This window comes from Adiantum capillus-veneris, chromosome 15 (genome assembly GCF_014529385.1).
Source record: "Adiantum capillus-veneris isolate H3 chromosome 15, ASM1452938v2, whole genome shotgun sequence".
NCBI lineage: Eukaryota > Viridiplantae > Streptophyta > Polypodiopsida > Polypodiales > Pteridaceae > Adiantum > Adiantum capillus-veneris.
Window position 1 is genome coordinate 64,194,197 of NC_140945.1, and position 18,559 is coordinate 64,212,755.

Sequence of the window (18,559 nt, forward strand, 5' to 3'; positions counted from 1 at the left end):
ATATGTAATATGTTTCTCAGCTGAGACAAGAGTTTCATCGCCATGAGATAAATAGTAGATTTGTGGGTGTCAAATAGTGCTTAAAGAGCATTCTTTTAAAATGCATTGCAAATCACTAGTGATTGACAACGGAGCACGAATGGCTTGGCCTACCTTATACATCTATCTGAGATGGAAGAAATCACGGTCTTGATTTCGCTACTTGCATGCAATGAGCGAGACGAGTCGTCTCCTTCGCGAGTGAGCTTCACCATGCTCACTAGACAAACCTTTTAGCTGTGCAAAACATGCCAGTCAACTCTATAGACACAATGGTATAACAACAGTGCTCCAGTGAGACAAGTGTCAAAGTTTGTGCAGACAAAGATAGAGCGGTTCTGCTCCCTAAAGAGACAAATAGAGATGACAGACATGGAATTCTTTGATATGCTTATGGTAGAAACTGATGAGTTGATACTAGGACACATAGTTACAATGGCTTGGCCTACCCTATACAAGTACCGGAGGTACAAGGTATCACAGTCTTGATTTTGTTACTGGCATGCAATTAGCGAGACGAAACAACTCCACCATGCTCACGAGACAGTGCTTTTAGCTGTGCAAGACATGTCAGTAAACTCTATAGAAACAAAGATACATCAACAATGCTCTATTGAGACAAAACAAGTGTCATCAAAATTAGTGCAGACAAAGATAGAGCAAGTCTGCTCCCTAAAGACACAAATAGAGATGACAAACATGGAATTCTTTGATATACTTATGCTAGAAACTGATGAGTTGATACAAGGACACATAGTTTCATGGATAGATAAGAAAGACATAGCCGTCCTAGTGCCAATAATGATACATCCATACATGATGAGTAGTCCTGATGATGGAGTGCATGCAGCTAGCGTTGGAGGCTAGTTTTGTGTAGATTCTGTCAACATTCGAGTATCGCATGTATGACCTACTAATGTACCCAACCTAATAGCTGCAATGACAGTAGGGAGTGTCAATCGTATGATGCTGACATTGCTATGATACATTGTGGAGCTATGCATATCATACCAAGATGCTTGTGGGATTCACATGCAACCTCTAGCATGGATACTCTCTCTCTCTCTCTCTCTCTCTCTCTCTCTCTCTGCACACGCACTACGTTTACGCTAGCCAAAGTCACTCTACACAACCCTGAGACACCACAAAAAGGCTCCTTAACAACCCTCAACACTCTGAATAGGTCCCTACATAACCTCAAAACAATATAACATGCCTTTAAATCCACCCCAAAAAGCCCTGAAACGCCCCTAAGAGGCCAAAGCCAACCACCCCCAAAGGACCCAAAGTTTCCTCCCCATAGGAAAGGGAGAACTGGACACTTTAAAAAACGACATTTTTTTCTTCTCCCACTTTAGCATGCTCTTTTGCTATTTAGAAGAACTTCAACTAGCTCATAAGAGTTTTGTAGTTAAGTGCCCTCCCGAGAGAGAAAAATTGGGACTGGTGACTTTTTGAAAAAGCTGGTATTTTAAAATTGTGGGGCTAGTTATGCCTCAAACAAAGCAACAGACACCCCAAACATATGAAATAGATTTGTTATATTACCAAAACACAAGCTCGGATGGGTGGCATCCCAAGAAAGTTGATATTTTGAAATTGTGGAGCTAGTTTTGCTTTGAAACTCCCCAAACATATAAAATAGGTTAAAAACCTTGTGTCAAGTTAACTGAACAGAATATTCTTATTATACTACCAAAATACACACTAGAATGGGTGACCTTCTATGAAGGCCGGTGTTCTAAACTTGTGAAGCTAATTCTGCCTCAAACAAAGCAATGGACTCCGCAAACATTTTTAAAAAAAGTTAAAATCTGACATTAAGTAAATAAAACATCAGATTTCACTTGTTACACTACCACAACATAGGCTAAGATGGGTGACCTCTCGTTGGAAGGCTTATATTTTAAACTTTTACAGCTAGCTTTCCCTCAAACAAAGCAAGAGACTCCCCAAACATATACAACAGGTTTAAAATCTTACTTAAAATTAATTAAACATGAGATTTACTTGTTATACCTTGTAGGCATAATCCATCGATTTGTGTGAGCATTTAGAGAGTTATGTGCACACAATCCCTTGTGAATGTTAAAGCTTGATGCTTATGTGCTGATTGCCTTGGAGGCTTCTTGGTCAAAAAAATTGCTTGAGCTGGTAGTTGACAATGAAGAAAGCAAGGTGCACTGAATAGGTTGTGGTGTGTGAATTTATGCTTTTTGAATGTTAAGGCTTTGAGGGCACCTTAAGGACGTGTCATATGCACAATTCAGTGTCAAACCACCGAGGGTAAATGTGAGCACCTTTCAAGGAGGAAAGACGGTTGAGAATGCCAATTCGTCTAAAAGGACCAAGTTTTTAAAAATTGGAAGAGGCTAGTAGCCTGCACTGATAATACTAATGGAAGCTATGGGCAACAGAAGCATGAAGGCTTTGAAAGCTGCTGACAGCCCGAGGGAGACAGTAGTGCAACCCTGATGGGGTAGGGAATGGACCTTAGGAGGGCGCCACGATAGTAGAGAATCTTTTCTGGAGTAAGGAAAAGTGAGAGGTTGGGGATCTAATACGGAAATTCCGCCAGTTGCAGGAGTGGATGACTAGCGATGGCTGGTGGTGGAAAAGGCTGACCAGCAATTGTGGCGAGGTAAGAAATGGTTATGTTGGTGACCATTCCCTGTGATGCAGGCAACTCCATGATGACCGGCGGAGGTCAGGAGACATGCAGGAGCATGCATTACAAGGAAATGGTCACCAACTGACCATACCCAGCCGTCACAGTCGAGGGTCGTGGGAAGTGGATCAACCCCGTCCATTCAGGTGCTATTCTGCTGCGGAGTTTCTACATGCAGCCGACCAACCGTTGCCACCTCAGCCTCGGAAAGCTTCAGCAGCTCAGCCCAATCAGTTGGTACCAAGTCGGCAGACGTCAACCATAGGCAGTCTGAAAAATTTAGCAGCTGCTGCGATGAAAAAGCTCCAACTCAGCGCTGGGAATTTCCGCAGAGCGCTGGCTAGTGCCCCCCCCCCCGGACTGTAACGGCCAGGAATGGTTTTTCAGGGACAATTTCCGCTTAATATGTGCTCCCACCATGGCTCTCGACCATTCCCCAAAAGACCATTCCCTACCTAATGAGTCGGCAGGGGGCGGGCCGGCCTACAGCAGTGCATGCAGCAACTGCTCACGTGACAAGTGGCAGCTCGTAATTGCAGGGGATTCCAACACTGACCTGGCAGACATCAAGCCACCTTCTGCTGACTTGATGGAGATCAGCCAGCTGTTACAATATGTCAAGGTGGGACGCTCTGATTAGGTGCTGACAAGGCATCGCAGGGTTGGCAAGCCCTGCAACTACTTTCCGTGGGCTGAGCTGGTGAAAGTCAGTCGGCTACTGGCTGGGATTTTGGGTAGGGAACGCTCGTCAAAAGACGGCAGTGATTAGCTGCCCCTCGACCCCCGAATTCGACGGAGATGGGCAGGTGGGTCCTGGGCACTCGGTAGAAAACTTTGAGATTTCTTTGCTTGTTATTACAATTTACACCCAACAAAATGGATGTACATCTCTCAAGTTTTACTACACATTTTGATGACTCAACTCAGTTAAGTGAATGCCCCCAAACCTAAACTGGTCAATTAAGCAGATTCCACAAATGCTTGACAACTTTGGCACAATTTTATAGAAGAAAGGGGCTTTTGATCAAAAACCTTGCGACCTTTCTTGAATTTGATCGCCTCACACAATGAGCACATAGTCGAAGTCATCCAGCTGCGGATTCTGCGTATGTTCATGTTCAGGTGGCAAAAACGAGCCTGTGCTACGAACCTTAGCATGCTGTTCAGCTGCCTGCTGAAAGGAATTCACCAATTGTTGCAACTCCAGCTTCCTTGCTGCCAGCTGTCTCTCAGTTATTGGTCTCCTCAATCCTAGGCATAAAAATCCAGCTCCCACTAACAAAATGCCAAGAACAAGCAGGCAGGCAGAGAATATAGAGAATGTATAGGGAGCTCCCGAGCTTCCCGGAATTCCATCCACGTTTATACCAAATAAACCGGTAATTATGGAGAGTATGAGCCCACAGCCTCCAAAAACCGTGAGATTGTGCGTAATCCGTACGCTTTTGTCCTACACACAAAACAAAATGAAATGAGATCAAACACATTATTATTGCAGAGATTCCTTTGTACGACTCTTAATTTACTAAAAATACATGAAACAGCTTAGAGTTCACAGATTGACTCTTAAGACCCCCCAGACCCCCACCCCACCCAAAAAAGGGAAAAAAAACTCTTCCCCTTCCCACTCGTCACTACCACTGATAAGTCAGCTCCTCTTAGGAAAAACTCGTTGAGATTTAACCCCCATCCACTTCCAACCTTCATTCTCCTCGACCTTTATTGTACCTATATTACATACTAAAGCATGCTCATTTTCGCAAGATGTTGCCCTCTCTTTCCTCTTAATGTGAGAGATTTACATGCTATACTTTTTTTGATATGAAGCTCTCTCTGGCTCGAGCCGATACACACACTGAGAAGGTAGTAGTACGAGCACCCAAGGCAGCTCAGACAGCATAAAAGACCGCACCAGGCATTTACTAGTTTAAGGCGGCTACGACCTCTTTCATGGTGATAGGTCTTCACTGGCACTACAAGCCACCTGTTTGGGTTTACCCCCCTGTCCACCCATTCTCTGATGTAGCCATTGTATATTCTTTGCCACTCATCTTGGGAGAGTCACCCAACATACACTTCACTCTCAAGGTAGGAGTGATACTGTCTGTTGGACAGATTTTGAAACTTAAAGAAGGACCATCTTTGCGACCCCTCAATTAAGTTTCTTTCTCTCTCTGCAGTTTTCTGGCTATTACCCACCCGCAAAAACACGTATCATCACAAGCACACAAAACCACTTATCACCCACCTGCAAGACAGACCGCACTGCATTTTGCATGGCATCTTGGACTGTAAAAATCCGATCACGCACCGCTTCTTGTTCGGCAATCATCTCTCTTGTGCCCCTCCTTATAGTTGTGAGTATCTCATGGGTACAGCTGCCTTTCAAATGTTGTGCTAGTTCAAATAAGATTTCCTCCCGAGCATGTAGAGACCACTTAACTCTTATTACCTGCATACCAAATTTACAGTATTCACGTAAGTGCGAGTTTCAAGCATGCAGTTGTGATGTCTTTCATCCAGAAACTTTAAGATATGATACCAATTACTGAGTCCTGAATGAGTACTATTTTGTGCTACCAAATAATTGCACGTGCGCGTGCACACACATGTGTGCACATTGCATAACAAGGTGACTGGCACTAAATCTGTAGAAAAGACAAGGTACAGCATCCCAAGTTATACCTGTGTAGACAATCTTCTGATCTCTTGATTCATGATCATGCTCAATAAAGCCAAATCCTCATTTGCCCGCCTACATAACAAAGGCCAAATTATCATGAAGAAAACGTGAAGTGTTCAGCTGCATGTACAGTAAATAATACATAAAGCATGTGGCATGCCCTTTCTACTGTAGGTACGCATGCACAGTTGCATGTAGGACGCATATGTATGCGCGCGTGTGTACATACATGCATAGCTGCATGCCCTTTCTGCTATTTAGCACACAAGCATGATGACCTTGTGAACATCCCAATACAACAATACAACCTGATGTATAATGCGGCAAAACGTAAGCAGCCATATTCTCAAGTGTCATATTATGTATCAAAATGCCCACCTGTTGACAAATTTCAGTTCAACTTCATCTGCTGCCCCAAAGACGTTCTTTCGAAATAGTCTACAAGTTCAAAAGCCTTCATTAAGCAAATCATATGTTTGCATGACAATGAAATAGCCAGTAACTTTTTAGTTATTTGTGCTTGGCTTGCCTAACATTTAGTGAAAACCAAAACACTCTAATAAATTATAGGGACAACACATAAGGTAAAAAACAGGACTAGACATAAGTAAAAAACCAAAACCTGTCATCCCATCTTGCAAGGCGATTAGCAAGGTGCGCTATCACCTCATAAATTGATTTGGGAGCCTCAGCTCCTCCAGCTCCAATTAATTCCTATAGCAAGAGGAAAAACCATATTTTCAAAACCAATAAAGCTTTGCAAATAGGACTTATCGCTAACCCCAGCTTTCATACCTGTACCTCCTCAATTCCAAGAACGTTTAGATTTTGAACTGTCCCTTTCACATGTAAGGATGTGACTAGAAACTTTTGTGCTTGCCAAGAACGAACCACCACAGGAACATCCTCTTCATTGTGATGTGGATCACCAACAGATTGCCCTAGCAACTCGAAGAGCAGACCACCTGCCACTCGAGTGGGAACCTATGTTTTAAAGATATAGGTTTAGCTGTACACACATAATAGTAACGTGTGTCGCAACTACAAATAAGAGGCAGGTGAGTCCATCATATACGAACAGAAACACAGCAATGAAACTACATTCTATTCTCAAATAGTAAGCGCACGCCCACATGCACGCACATGCGCCTAGTGCATCGGCGCGTGCGCACGCATTATGAGGTAAAAGTTCAGAAATATGACTTTACCATGTAGCTAATGTGTATGCTAGAAAAAATAATATGGTCCATACACAAATGACAATACTTGTGGCAAACCTCCTAGAGTGAGAAGAAATTGCATATGTTTAGCTGTCATTAAGGCAATGATAGAATAGCTGGTGAGAATAACGCCAGATGTGGTTCATGGGCACCCCTCCCCCTTAAAACTCTTGAACGACAACTACACCCCTAAGCCTTGTTTTGTGTCCCCCAAGTTATCATAGAGTCTTGCACAGCCAAGTGACCTGTGTTCCTAAACATTACGATGGGTTCCAAAGCAGTGTCTAGTAAGTGCAATGGCTCTCCATGTAAACACAACTTTAAAGTTAAAAAGGGCAGTTAAGGAATCCTATAAATAGGATCCTAGCCTCATTTGTGAGCTATCTTGTGTGATGACCACAAATAGACTATAGACCCTTGGAGGTCCTTGCACGGACAGTGTGGGCCAATCACGGTGACTCACCACTAGAGCTCATCGGATCGTCGTGGGTTTACTCCTAAATAGAAGGTGGTGGGAATCTATGGCGTGTCTTTTTCTTGTTCTTTGTTTCCATGAATTCTTGTGCATAGTGGTTGATGTGGGCAGGAGTCTCATGCTGATGGAGACCGGCTGTGCTAGCACCCCTAATGGCACAGCTAGGTTCTTACGGTTGGAGCACGTGATGACGAAGTAGCCCATCATCATTGGTTCTTGAAATATCAACCTCAACATTAGAGTCACTATACCTAGCTCCAAATTATGGGAAACCTCTCTTGCATGGCTTATTCTATGATATCATTGATTGGATCAGCATTGCTTATGCAGTAGACCCTTGTACATTGGCTATATAAGCCGCCTCTCTTTTCTCATAATCAACAACTAGAGACTTCTGCTGAGGATGTGTTCATTGTCTTGAATCTAGTGTAACAAACTGTTGACGTGTCAAAGCCTAAAGAATGGAGCCAACTTACAGATGTGGCTGAGGAGCCTAAACCCTAAGAAGAACAAGTAACAGAAGAAGTGTCACGAAGTGATGACGTGGTTGCCCGAGAGCAGAAAACCCTAACCCTAATTTCTGCCAGAAACCCTAACTGCTGAAACCCTAATTCTGGAAACCCTAACCCTAAAACCTGCAAACCCTAATTCTGGAAACCCTAACCCTAAAACCTGCAAACCCTAATTCTGAAAATCCTAACCCTAAAACCTGCAAACCCTAATTCTGGAAACCCTAACCCTAAAACTGCAACAGAGTGACTGATTTCCGAAAATTGCGCTGGCATGATGACGTGGCAGGCTGTACGGATTTCCGTGATTTACGCTTGCAGCTTTTGGCATTGCTTTTGGACCAGAAGCTTTTGAGTTTGAAAGCTTTTCATGAAAACTGCTTTTTGGACCAGAAGCTTTTGATTTTGAAAGCTTTTCATGTAAACTGCTTTTTAGGCCAAGGGCCTTTAAATATGAGGCTAGGCCTCATTCTTTGGCATGCTTCCTAGTGAAGGTGCAGAGTCTAGAGTACCGGCTTGTACTGTGTTGATACAATATAAAGAAATACCGAAAGGGGCGCCAAGGTTTGGGGCCAATACTCTCTGGGGTGGAATTCCGCCACTCCGTGTCGCGTGTCGTCTCTCTCTTTCAGTTCAGTTGTTATTGAAGTGTTAAAAGTCTGTTCAGTCTGTTCTTTTCTATTGGCACGTGGTGCCCGCCTTGTGACAGTGGTATCAGAGCATCAAGCGTGTGCTTTTTTGAAAGCATACCGGTCCTACAAAAGAGCAGACAGAGCAATTGGAATTTTATTTGAGGTATCTTCGCCCTCCGAGGCTGGACCTGTTAGCCACTCCCACCCTTCTTCATCGCGCACCGGGCGTGCTTCTATCTTCACCAGTTTGAAGGCTTTTCATGTAAACTGCTTTTCATAGGCCAAGGGCCTTTAAATATGTGCTCAGGGCTCATTCTCTGGCATGCTTCCTGAAGAAGGTGCAGAGTCTGGAGTACCAGCTCGTACTATGTGATGCAATATAAAGAAATACCAAAAGGGGCGTCAAGGTTTGGGGCCAATACTCTCTGGGGTGGAATTCGCCACTCCGTGTCGCATCTCGTCTCTCTTTCAGTTGTTGTTATTGAAGTGCTAAAAGTCTGTTCAGTCCGTTCTTTTCTATTGGCACGTGGTGCCCGTCTTGTGACAAGCCGTGTCGAATCAAGTGTGAATTGTGAACTGTTTTGAAGTGAATCTCCGCTATGTCGCGGTAGAATCTTGACTTGGAGTGTCCAAGTTTGTTACCGTGGTATCAAGATTCAGAGCGCGGCCAATTTCTCTTCTACCGGGAAATCCGATCCTTTTCTCACGACACTTATGGATTCCAACAAAGAACAGTCGACTTTTTCTGCATTTGGGGATGCGGGAAAAGATCACGAAGAAGATTCGCATGAAGAGTACAGCCCACCTCGGCCTACTCTGGCAGAGATTGAAGCGACAAAGATGATGATCAACATTGCGAAGGATCAAAAATATGTAAAATTTTTTACTCAGACATCCTTCGAAGAAGTGCACACCCAGTGGCAGAACGCCACAGAGCCACCCATCAAACCGGCACTCAAGAAACCTCCTACTCCAAGGATGTTTACAGAACAAGAATTAGAAGAGATGGTTGATGCACGGATTAGTCAACTTTTTCACGCGAACAACAAAGCCAAAAAGCACGGCAAAAAGCAGAAGAAAGGAACCGACGTCCCGGGTTATTTGGTTCGTCAATCTACTTTTGCCTCGGCAAGAAAGCAGAAGAAACGTGTGCGATTTGAAGGAGTATCTAGTTCTTCTTCTTCTTCTTCTTCTAACAGTTCTTCTAGCTCTTCTGACTCGAGCAAAGAAAACAAAAAAAAGGGAAAAAGCGAAGCAAAAAGCAAAGCTTCGGAAAGGGCAAGAAGGCAAAGAAGCCTAAGTTCCGCCTAGTTTTTGACAGTCCTACAGAGGACTCATCCTCAGATAGTTCGAACTCCGATGATCATAGATTTTACGCAAAGAAGAAGCATTTCTATAACGCCAACCAGTATGACTTCCTTGAAGATAAAAGCAAGAGAGTTAGAGAATTTAAAGAAGGTGGACAGTCAATTAAGTTTGACACTTTTTTTGGATTCCGAGATGCTTCGAGGGCTTTGGCCTTCATACAGCAGTTTAACATAGCTTTCTCTAGAGGGCATTACTAAGAGCACTCCAAGATTCGGAGGGCTACCTCTTTCTTCAAGGGAAATGCTCGAACATGGTGGTCCACCCTTCTACTGAACAAGAAAGCGCTAGTTAAATGGCTGAAATTCAAAAGGCTTTTTATTTCTTCTTGGCTAACTCGAGAGTACGAGCGAGATATACGAACTGCTTGGAATCATCTTCGGATGGCCAAGAGAGATTCTCTGGACGCATGTTGCGAGAAATTTTGGAGCTCTTTTCTACCAGCTTCTTCATTTAAGAAGATCTCGTTTACATAACAAATTGAGCCGTTTTGTTGCGGACTTCCTACAGAGATCCTAGTGTTACCATATACATGTGGTAGTGATGTGTGTGAACACACTAGGACTGCCGAGGCATTTTTTCCCTCTTTAGGAGGTTTCTTCCCCCGTGTAACGCCCATCACTCTAGGGCTATCTATCTTTCCATTGCATACTAAGAAACACACTCTCTATTGTGTGCCTTGAGCTTCCTTCGTCTTCTCCAAGCTGTATGTGTCTCTCTGAAACCCTAATTCCAACAATTGGTATCAAAGCAGGTTGCGTCCTCCCGGGCTTAGTCGCCAGCTGCTCCAACATACGCCTGCTCACTTTCTCCGATTTCAGTAAGATTTGCGAGCGTTCACAGGTCGACAAATATTTCGGGATAGCTCATTTCGGCCTCCGTTTCCACTACAGGCAGTACTGCACAGGCTATTTCGTCATTTTGTGCAGAATTTTTGTCAGTGCCGTTTTCTGCATAACATGTGCCTTATAGTCTTCTACGGTTTGTGCTCTATAGCACGTGTTGTTCCCGCTCTGTTTCTCCTATTTTCGGACAGTTTTCACATCAGGTGCAACATTTACCATGGCTGACAACAACAACACAGATGTGTTCAAGATGTTTGCTGCTAAGGACAGGTTGGATGGGGACAATTACCCTATGTGGGCTTATATGATGCAACATGTTCTTGTGTCAAAAGGTGTCAAAGAGGCTAAGAAGAAAGAGGGTGGTTCCACTGCAAATGCTAGTTCCACTACAAATGCAGCCATTGTTGAGTCTTCTGTGAAAGGAGACTATATTGCTGATGTTGATGCAGAATGGGCTTTTAGCGCAGAGTGCACTTACAATCCTGCTATCCATGATGCATGCTTGTCGGTTGCTGCAGATTCACGTGTGTGTGGTATTTCGACAGTGGTGCTACAAAGCACATTACCTCACATCGTGAATTGTTCACCTCTCTCGAGTCTGTCCCTCATGGGAATTCAATCACTTGTGCCAACAATGCCTCTTATCCGGTTCAGGGAGTTGGAAAGATGGTGCTTACTGCTGCAAATGGCAGTTCCTTCACACTTGTTGATGCACTTTATGTACCTGGGACCAAGAAGAATCTCTTGTCTGTATCCGCACTTGCTAGACTTGGACTTGTAGTCAAATTTGTGGACGACAGATGTACAATTCATGATCTCAGTTTTGGTGATGAAACTTTTGCATCTGGCCTCTTGTGCCGTGGGCTGTATAAGCTCACTTTGTATGACAAGTGTGGACAAAATTTTGCAAATGCTGTTGCAGATTCAAGGGCCATTTCAGATGCAAAACTTTGGCATGCACGTTTTGCTCATCTGAATTTTGCCAGTTTGCTGCGTTTGCAGAAATATGATATGGTTGCTTCTTTGCCGCCTCTTGAAACACTTGTCAAACATGTTTGTGAAGGCTGTATTTTGGGTAAGATGCAGTGTTCTAAGTTTCCAAAGGATGGTTCAGTTCGGGCCACATGCAGGTTGTAGCTTGTGCATAGTGATGTTTGTGGGTCCATGCAAACTCCATCCTTGGGCAATTATCTGTACTTCGTGACTTTCATTGATGATTACTCCAGGCATGCATGGGTATTCCCGCTTAAAGCGAAGTCCGAAGTTTTTATGTGCTTCAAACAATTTCTGGCTATGGCTAAAAATGTCTCGAAATGTACTATGGGCACCCTCCGTTCCGATCGAGGGGGGGAGTATATGTCGCATGAATTTAATGCATTTCTGGCTAGTCGTGGGATAAAACACCAATGTACAATGCCTTATACACCTCAGCAAAATGGTGTTGCTGAGAGGAAAAACAGGTCATTGACGGAAATGGCACGATGTATGCTCAAAAGTCAAGCTTTGCCGCATTCTTTTTAGCTTGAGGCCATCATGTGTGCCACTTATGTACTTAACAGGTGTCCTACGAAAGCTTTGCAATCTATTACTCCATATGAAGCATGGCATGATAGAAAGCCTTCTATTGAGCACATGCGTGTTTTTGGCTGTTTGGCATATGCTTTGGTGCCACAAACACAGCGCAGAAAATTGGATGATAAGGCTGTCAAATGTATATTTGTTGGTTATAGTGCTAAAAGCAAAGGTTACAGGTTGTATCATCCGCAAACAAAACGTATTTTGGTTTCACGGGATGTAGTGTTTGTGGAAGATTCTATTCAGCCCTTGCTGTCATGTACTAGAGACAGTAATGTAAGCTCACAGGACATTTATGACACTTTCTTGCCTCTTTTCAGTGGTGGAAATACGAATGTAATTTCCAATGAGGCAAATGTACAACCTATGGGGGTTTCTGAAAATGTTACAGATCAGCCTATTACTGATGCAGATGTACATGATGTACTTGATGAGGAAAGAGCTGAAAATGAGCACGCTAGAGGTATGCCAAAATGGCTGGTGCACACTTTGCGTGACAGTAAATTGGATGCACCTTTGTCTAGTCGTACTCGTTCAAGCTCTCGCCATGCATCTTATCCATCAGATTGTTATGCTTTGGCTGTGTCTAGCTTACATGATGTTGAGGAGCCTCTGTCTTTTGATGAAGCACAGAATTCAAAAAATTGGATGGCTGCCATGCAATCAGAATATGATGCACTTATAGAAAATGACACATGGACTTTATGTAATTTGCCTCCTGGCAAAAAGGCCATTGGTACGAAGTGGGTTTACAAGTTGAAACGCAAACCAAATGGTGAGATCGATCGCCATAAGGCTCGACTTGTTGCAAAGGGTTATGCATAGCAAAAAGGCATAGATTATGAAGAGACTTTTGCTCCCACTTGTCATATGACTACTGTGCATTTTCTATGTGCATTGGCAGCTCATTTTGGTTGGGATGTACATCAATCAGACATTGTTACTGCTTTCTTGAATGGTGACATATTTGAGGAAGTTTATGTAACGCAGCCTCGCGGTTTTGTCATAAAAGGACAAGAGGACAAAGTGTGCAGATGTAAAAAGGCTTTGTATGGGTTGAAGCAATCTCCTCGTGCTTGGTATGAGAAAGCTGACACTCATTTGGTTAAACGAGGCTTTCGTAACAGTCCAACAGAAAGCACATTGTATGTAAAGCGTGAGGATGATGTACTTCTCATTGTGGTTCTTTATGTCGATGATTTGTTGATGTCACTGGACTAAATGAGAGACATATTGTTGAATTTAAGGCTGATTTGAATGCTACTTTCAAGATGAAAGATTTGGCGATCCTGCTGATGTCACTCTTTACCAAACTGCTGTTGGTTGCCTCATATATGTATGCAACAAGGCCAGATATTCAGTTTGCAGTCTCACAAGTCAGCAGATTTATGCATAGCCCAGGGTCTAAGCATTGGCAGGCTGTCAAGAGGATTTTCCGCTACCTTAGTGGCACTTTACATCTTGGCTTGTTTTATCCCAAGAGGGGATCATTGCCGCCAGACTTACATGCTTTTTCGGACTCAGATTGGGCTGGTTGTTTTGACACGCGAGTGTCCACAAGTGGTTTTTGTTTCATGCTTGGCAGTTCATGTATATCATGGTTGAGCAAGAAGCAACCTATTGTGGCCACTTCGAGTTGTGAGGCTGAGTACAGGGCAGTCTTCACAACTATGATTGAGTGTGTATGGCTCAGACGCCTTATGGCTGATTTGGGTGTTGGACAGGACACTGCCAACACTATCTACGCTGACAGTCAGAGCGGAATAACAATTGCGAGGAACCCAGTTTTTCATGCTCGCACAAAGCACATTGAGGTGCATTACCACTATGTCAGGGAGAGGCTCTCAGTAGGAGAGATCAGCTTGGCTTATGTGCCAACACAGGACAACCTTGCAGATCTTTTCACAAAGGCATTGTCTCGTGAGAATCTTGAAGCTTTCCGAAAATCTTTGGGCTTACTCCCCTTTGTGGACTGATCATGTCCTTAGGGCATGGCACTTCCCTTTACTCATGTGCCAGCTCTCGTTCACCGCATCACTCCAAGGGGGATTTGTTACCATATACATGTGGTAGTGATGTGTGTGAACACACTAGGACCGCCGGGGCATTTTTTCCCTCTTTAGGAGGTTTTTTCCCCTGTGCATTGTATATACGCCCATCACTCTAGGGCCATCTATCTTTCCATTGCATACAAAGAAACACACTCTGTATTGTGTGCCTTGAGCTTCCTTCGTCTTCTCCAAGCTGTGTGCGTCTCTGTGCAACCCTAATTCCAACACCTAGATCATTGCTTAGAACAAAAGTCAAATTCTATTCAAGAATTGATGGGTCATGCGAAACGGGGTTTTGCCATACATTTAGGTAATTTGACTTACCCCACATATGAGATCATGACTCAGAGAACCGAACAGACTTCTAATAATGAAAGTAGAAAGAAGAAGAGTCCCTAAGAAAAGAAAGATAAGGATTCACGACCCCGGCTCACTCTTCCAGAGAGGGCCAACTACATCAAAGAAGGGAAGTGTTTTGGATGCGGGGAACATGGGCACATCTCCGCGAAGTGCCTTAAAAAGGCACAACAAGAATAGAATGAAGAAAGGCCATAGAGTTCGAAAGCAACTAAGGAACGTGGACGAAAAGGCAAGATGAACGCAGGACTGGTTCCAGATTGCATGGGTACTGACCTAAGCACGATTGATGAAAGTACACAACTTTGCCAAGCTTGGGGCAAAGTGAAAGATCAAGAAGCCCTGATTTTCTTTGATGGAGGAGCCAAGGCCAACTTCATTTCACCTAAATTGGCGGCGCGGCTCGAGATTACACCCGATCGGATGGGACCACAAGCAGAGGCAGTTCTACCTGCACCCGACAGGGACATGGCCATTACACCTGTCATTGGCAAACTTCGGTTGCATTGTCAAGGGTATTTAAGGCACGAGGACTTTTACATAATACCCTTGGAAGGTTGTGATGTTGTCTTGGGAGTTCCTTGGTACCATAAGAACAACGCCATGATGTGAAACTGAAGGGCGAGTCTGTCCCTATTGTATCGGCTTCGGTCGTTCCGAAATTAATGGAAATCCAGTTTGTTTGTTTACTCGATCTTTTTGAAAGAGTTGAATGATGAACATAGGACAAATATGTTTGAACTTGATAAAGAACGGCATGATTTTCTCCACACTAATGCCAATTGCTTTTTTGAGGGCCTGCTAGGCGAGTTGCCACCAGCTCGTCCTAAGGATCATACCATTGATCTGATACTTGGAAGCACACCACCGAACCCGCCACCTTACCGTGTGAGCCGAGCCCAGAGTGAAGAGATTATGAACCAAGTGAAAATCTCTTCGAAAAGGGTCTTATCCAACCGAGTACTTCACCTTACTCCTCTCTAGTGTTGTTGGTTTTGAAGAAAGACGGATCTTGGAGAATGTGCATTGATTATAGAGCTCTCAATAAAATCACCATCAAGAACAGATTTTCGATTCCGAGGATCAATGATATTCTTGACCGACTACAGGGATCCTCTTGTTTCAGTAGGGTCAATTTGAAGAGCAGACATCATCAGATCCGAATCGCGTCGAGAGATGTCTACAAGACAGCTTTTCGGACGACCTTCGATTTATTCGAGTTTTTGGTGATGCCTTTTGGCCTTACCAATGCTCCAGCGACCTTTAACCGAATGATGGACAGGATTTTCCAAGATTACAGATTTTTTGTCGGCACTTTCTTTGATGGCATTATTGTCAAATGTGTAACAAACTGACGTGTCGACCTACTGAAGAACGGAGCTACCGGCCGAGGGGCCTAAACCCTAAGAACAACAAGTAACAGAAGAAGTGCCGCAAAGTGATGACCTGGTTACCCAAGAGCAGAAAACCTAACCCTAATTTCTGCCAAAAACCCTAACTGCTGAAACCCTAATTCTGGAAACCCTAACCCTAAAACCTGCAAACCCTAATTCAGCTGCCAAAAACCCTAAAACTGCAGAAAACCCTAACCCTAACCCTAAGGGCAGATTTCTGCGTTTTGCGCTAGCTGATGACGTGGCAGGCTGTACGGATTTCCGTGATTTACGCTGGCAGTTTTTGGCTTTGCTTTTGGACCAGAAGCTTTTGAGTTTTGAAGGCTTTTTATTGTAACTGCTTTTCAAGCCAAGGGCCTTTAAATATGACGCTAGGGCTCATTCTCTGGCATGCTTCCTGGAGAAGGTGCAAAGTCTGGGGTACCGGCTTGTACTATGTTGATGCAATATAAAGAAATGCCGAAAGGGGCGCCAAAGTTTGGCGCCAATACTCTCTGGGGTGGAATTCCGCCACTCCGTGTCGCGTGTCGTCTCTCTCTTTCAGTTGAATTGTTATTGAAGTGCTAAAAGTCTGTTCAGTCTGTTCTTTTCTATTGGCACGTGGTGCCCGCCTTGTGACAGATGAGGTGGTACATAGAGAACATCTACTACAGGTCTTTCAGGCATTGCGAGATCACAAGTTGGTGATCAATGTGAATTTTTCTTATCAGAGACACTTTTTGGAACACATCGTCTCAGTAGCAGGAGTGCAGATAGACCCGGCCAAGATTGTGACTATACGTGATTGGCCCGATTTGAAGAATGTCCATGAAGTTAGAAGCTTCTTGGGCTTATGTTCTTACTACCGGCAGTTCATTAGAAAGTTTGCAGAGGTTGCTTCCCCTTCGCATATTTTGACACAAAAAGGAGTCCCTTTCTCGTGGGGACCCACAGAGGTGACTGCCTTTTAGACATTGAAAGAGAAATTAACTACAGGACCAGTTTTGACTTTGCCGGATTTGCAGAAGTCATTTGAAGTATATTGTGATGCTTGTGGTCGTAGTTTGGGTGTAGTCTTAGTGCAAGAAGGCCATGTGTAACAAATTGTTGATGTGTCAAAGCCTAAAGAATGGAGCCAACTTGCAGATGTCGGCCGAGGGGCCTAAACCCTAAGAAGAACAAGTAACACAAGAAGTCCTACCAACTTATGGGAAACCCGTTCGATGGGGCCCCAAGTGACATAAAGGAAACCTAAGAAGAACAAGTAATAGAAGAAGAAGTCCTACCAACTTCTGCGGACCCCGTCCGATGGGGTCCCAAGTGACATAAAGGATTAAAATAAAGCAAGACCCACACACACACAAAGAAAGACTTGCGCCAAAAATTGACGACGTGGCAGTTGTATGGCAGTTTCTGCATTTTGCGCTGACAGTGCTGACATGGCAGTTGTACGGAATTCTGTGATTACGTTGACAGCTTTTTGGCATTGCTTTTGGACCAGAAGCTTTTGAGTTTGAAGGCTTCTCATGTAAACTGCCGAAATACCGAAAGGGACGCCAAGGTTTGGGGTCAATACTCTTTGGGTGGAATTCCACCACTCCGTCTCGCGTGTCGTCTCTCTCTCTCTCAGTTCAGTTGTTATTGAAGTGCTAAAAGTTTGTTCAGTATGTTCTTTTCTATTGGCACGTGGTGCCCGTCTTGTGACACCGCGGCATTGATACCACCAAGAAAGGTGTAGAGAGATACTTCTTTTGGCCGAGACTCAAGAAGGACGTGGACGATTTTGTACGCAGTTGCTTGCCAGAAGGTCAAGTCTGACATGCATAAAGCACGGGGATTGTTACAGCCTTTACTCATTCCCACCCGCCCCTGGGAAAGTATTGCTATGGATTTCATTTTTGATCTCCCGAAGACACTGAGTGGGCACGATGGTATCTAGATTGTTACTGATACATTTAGCAAGCAAGCTCATTTCATTCCAGTGAAGAAAACAGTCAAGCCGGATCTTTTAGCGAGATTGTTCATTGCTCGAATATTCAGATTACATGGCATGCTTGAAACAATTGTCTCCGACAGAGATCCCCGATTCACGAGTTTGTTTTGGAAGGCTATTTGGGAGAACATTGGCACACGGTTGCAGTTCTCATCATCTTTCCACCCACAGACAGATGGACAATCTGAGATTTCAAATTCAGTCGTACTGGATTTATTGAAGTCTTACATTTCGGATTAGAAGACTCAATGGGAAAAGTTTTTACCTTTGATGGAATTTGCCTACGATAACACGATTCACTCTTCGACGGGGAAGGAACCATTTGAGATTATTGAAGGTGCTACGAAGGTTCCACTCTTCTTAAGCACGAAAGATAAGATTCTTGAAGCCGACCAATTCACGTGGAACTTGGACTTTGTCCGGGAGGCTTTAGAGAAATCTCAAGATAGACATAAGAAGGCAGCAGATCGACATGGTCGCGATTTGAAATTAAAAAAGAACGATTGGGTGCTCTTATGTTTTGAGAAGGCACGCCTAAGAAAACGAAAAGGAAAGGAGCGGCTTTTTCCAAAACTTCGCATGAGATGCACCTTTCCAGATAAAAGAAAAGATAATCCTTTAGACTGAAGCTGCCCGATACTTGGAGAATTCACAATGCTTTTCATGCGAGTCTCTTGAAGCCTTTTAAAGGCGATGTGCCCGATGATGGGGAGCCAGATGAGCAACCCATAGTGGAGGAAAGCGAGGAGATACTCGTTCCATAACAGATACTGG

At 43.9% G+C, this 18,559-nt stretch overlaps 1 protein-coding gene across 2 annotated transcripts in view; it reads right to left on the bottom strand.

Moving 5' to 3' along the window:
- Window positions 1-3,527: 3,527 nt before the first annotated feature.
- LOC147440791 (uncharacterized) overlaps window positions 3,528-18,559 on the bottom strand; it is a 61,127-nt gene continuing 46,095 nt past the window's right edge. Inside the window, exons 2-7 of one of the 2 annotated variants that reach the window (XM_086482635.1) lie at window positions 6,186-6,374; window positions 6,013-6,104; window positions 5,769-5,828; window positions 5,393-5,462; window positions 5,019-5,159; window positions 3,528-4,157 (exon numbers count right to left, since the gene is read on the bottom strand). In XM_086482635.1, the coding sequence (XP_086338761.1) occupies window positions 3,768-4,157; window positions 5,019-5,159; window positions 5,393-5,462; window positions 5,769-5,828; window positions 6,013-6,104; window positions 6,186-6,374 (942 nt within the window). In that variant the 3' untranslated portion in view covers window positions 3,528-3,767. Of the gene's footprint in view, window positions 4,158-4,955; window positions 5,160-5,392; window positions 5,463-5,768; window positions 5,829-6,012; window positions 6,105-6,185; window positions 6,375-18,559 lie in introns of both variants that reach the window. The other variant, XM_086482634.1, reaches the window with a different exon arrangement.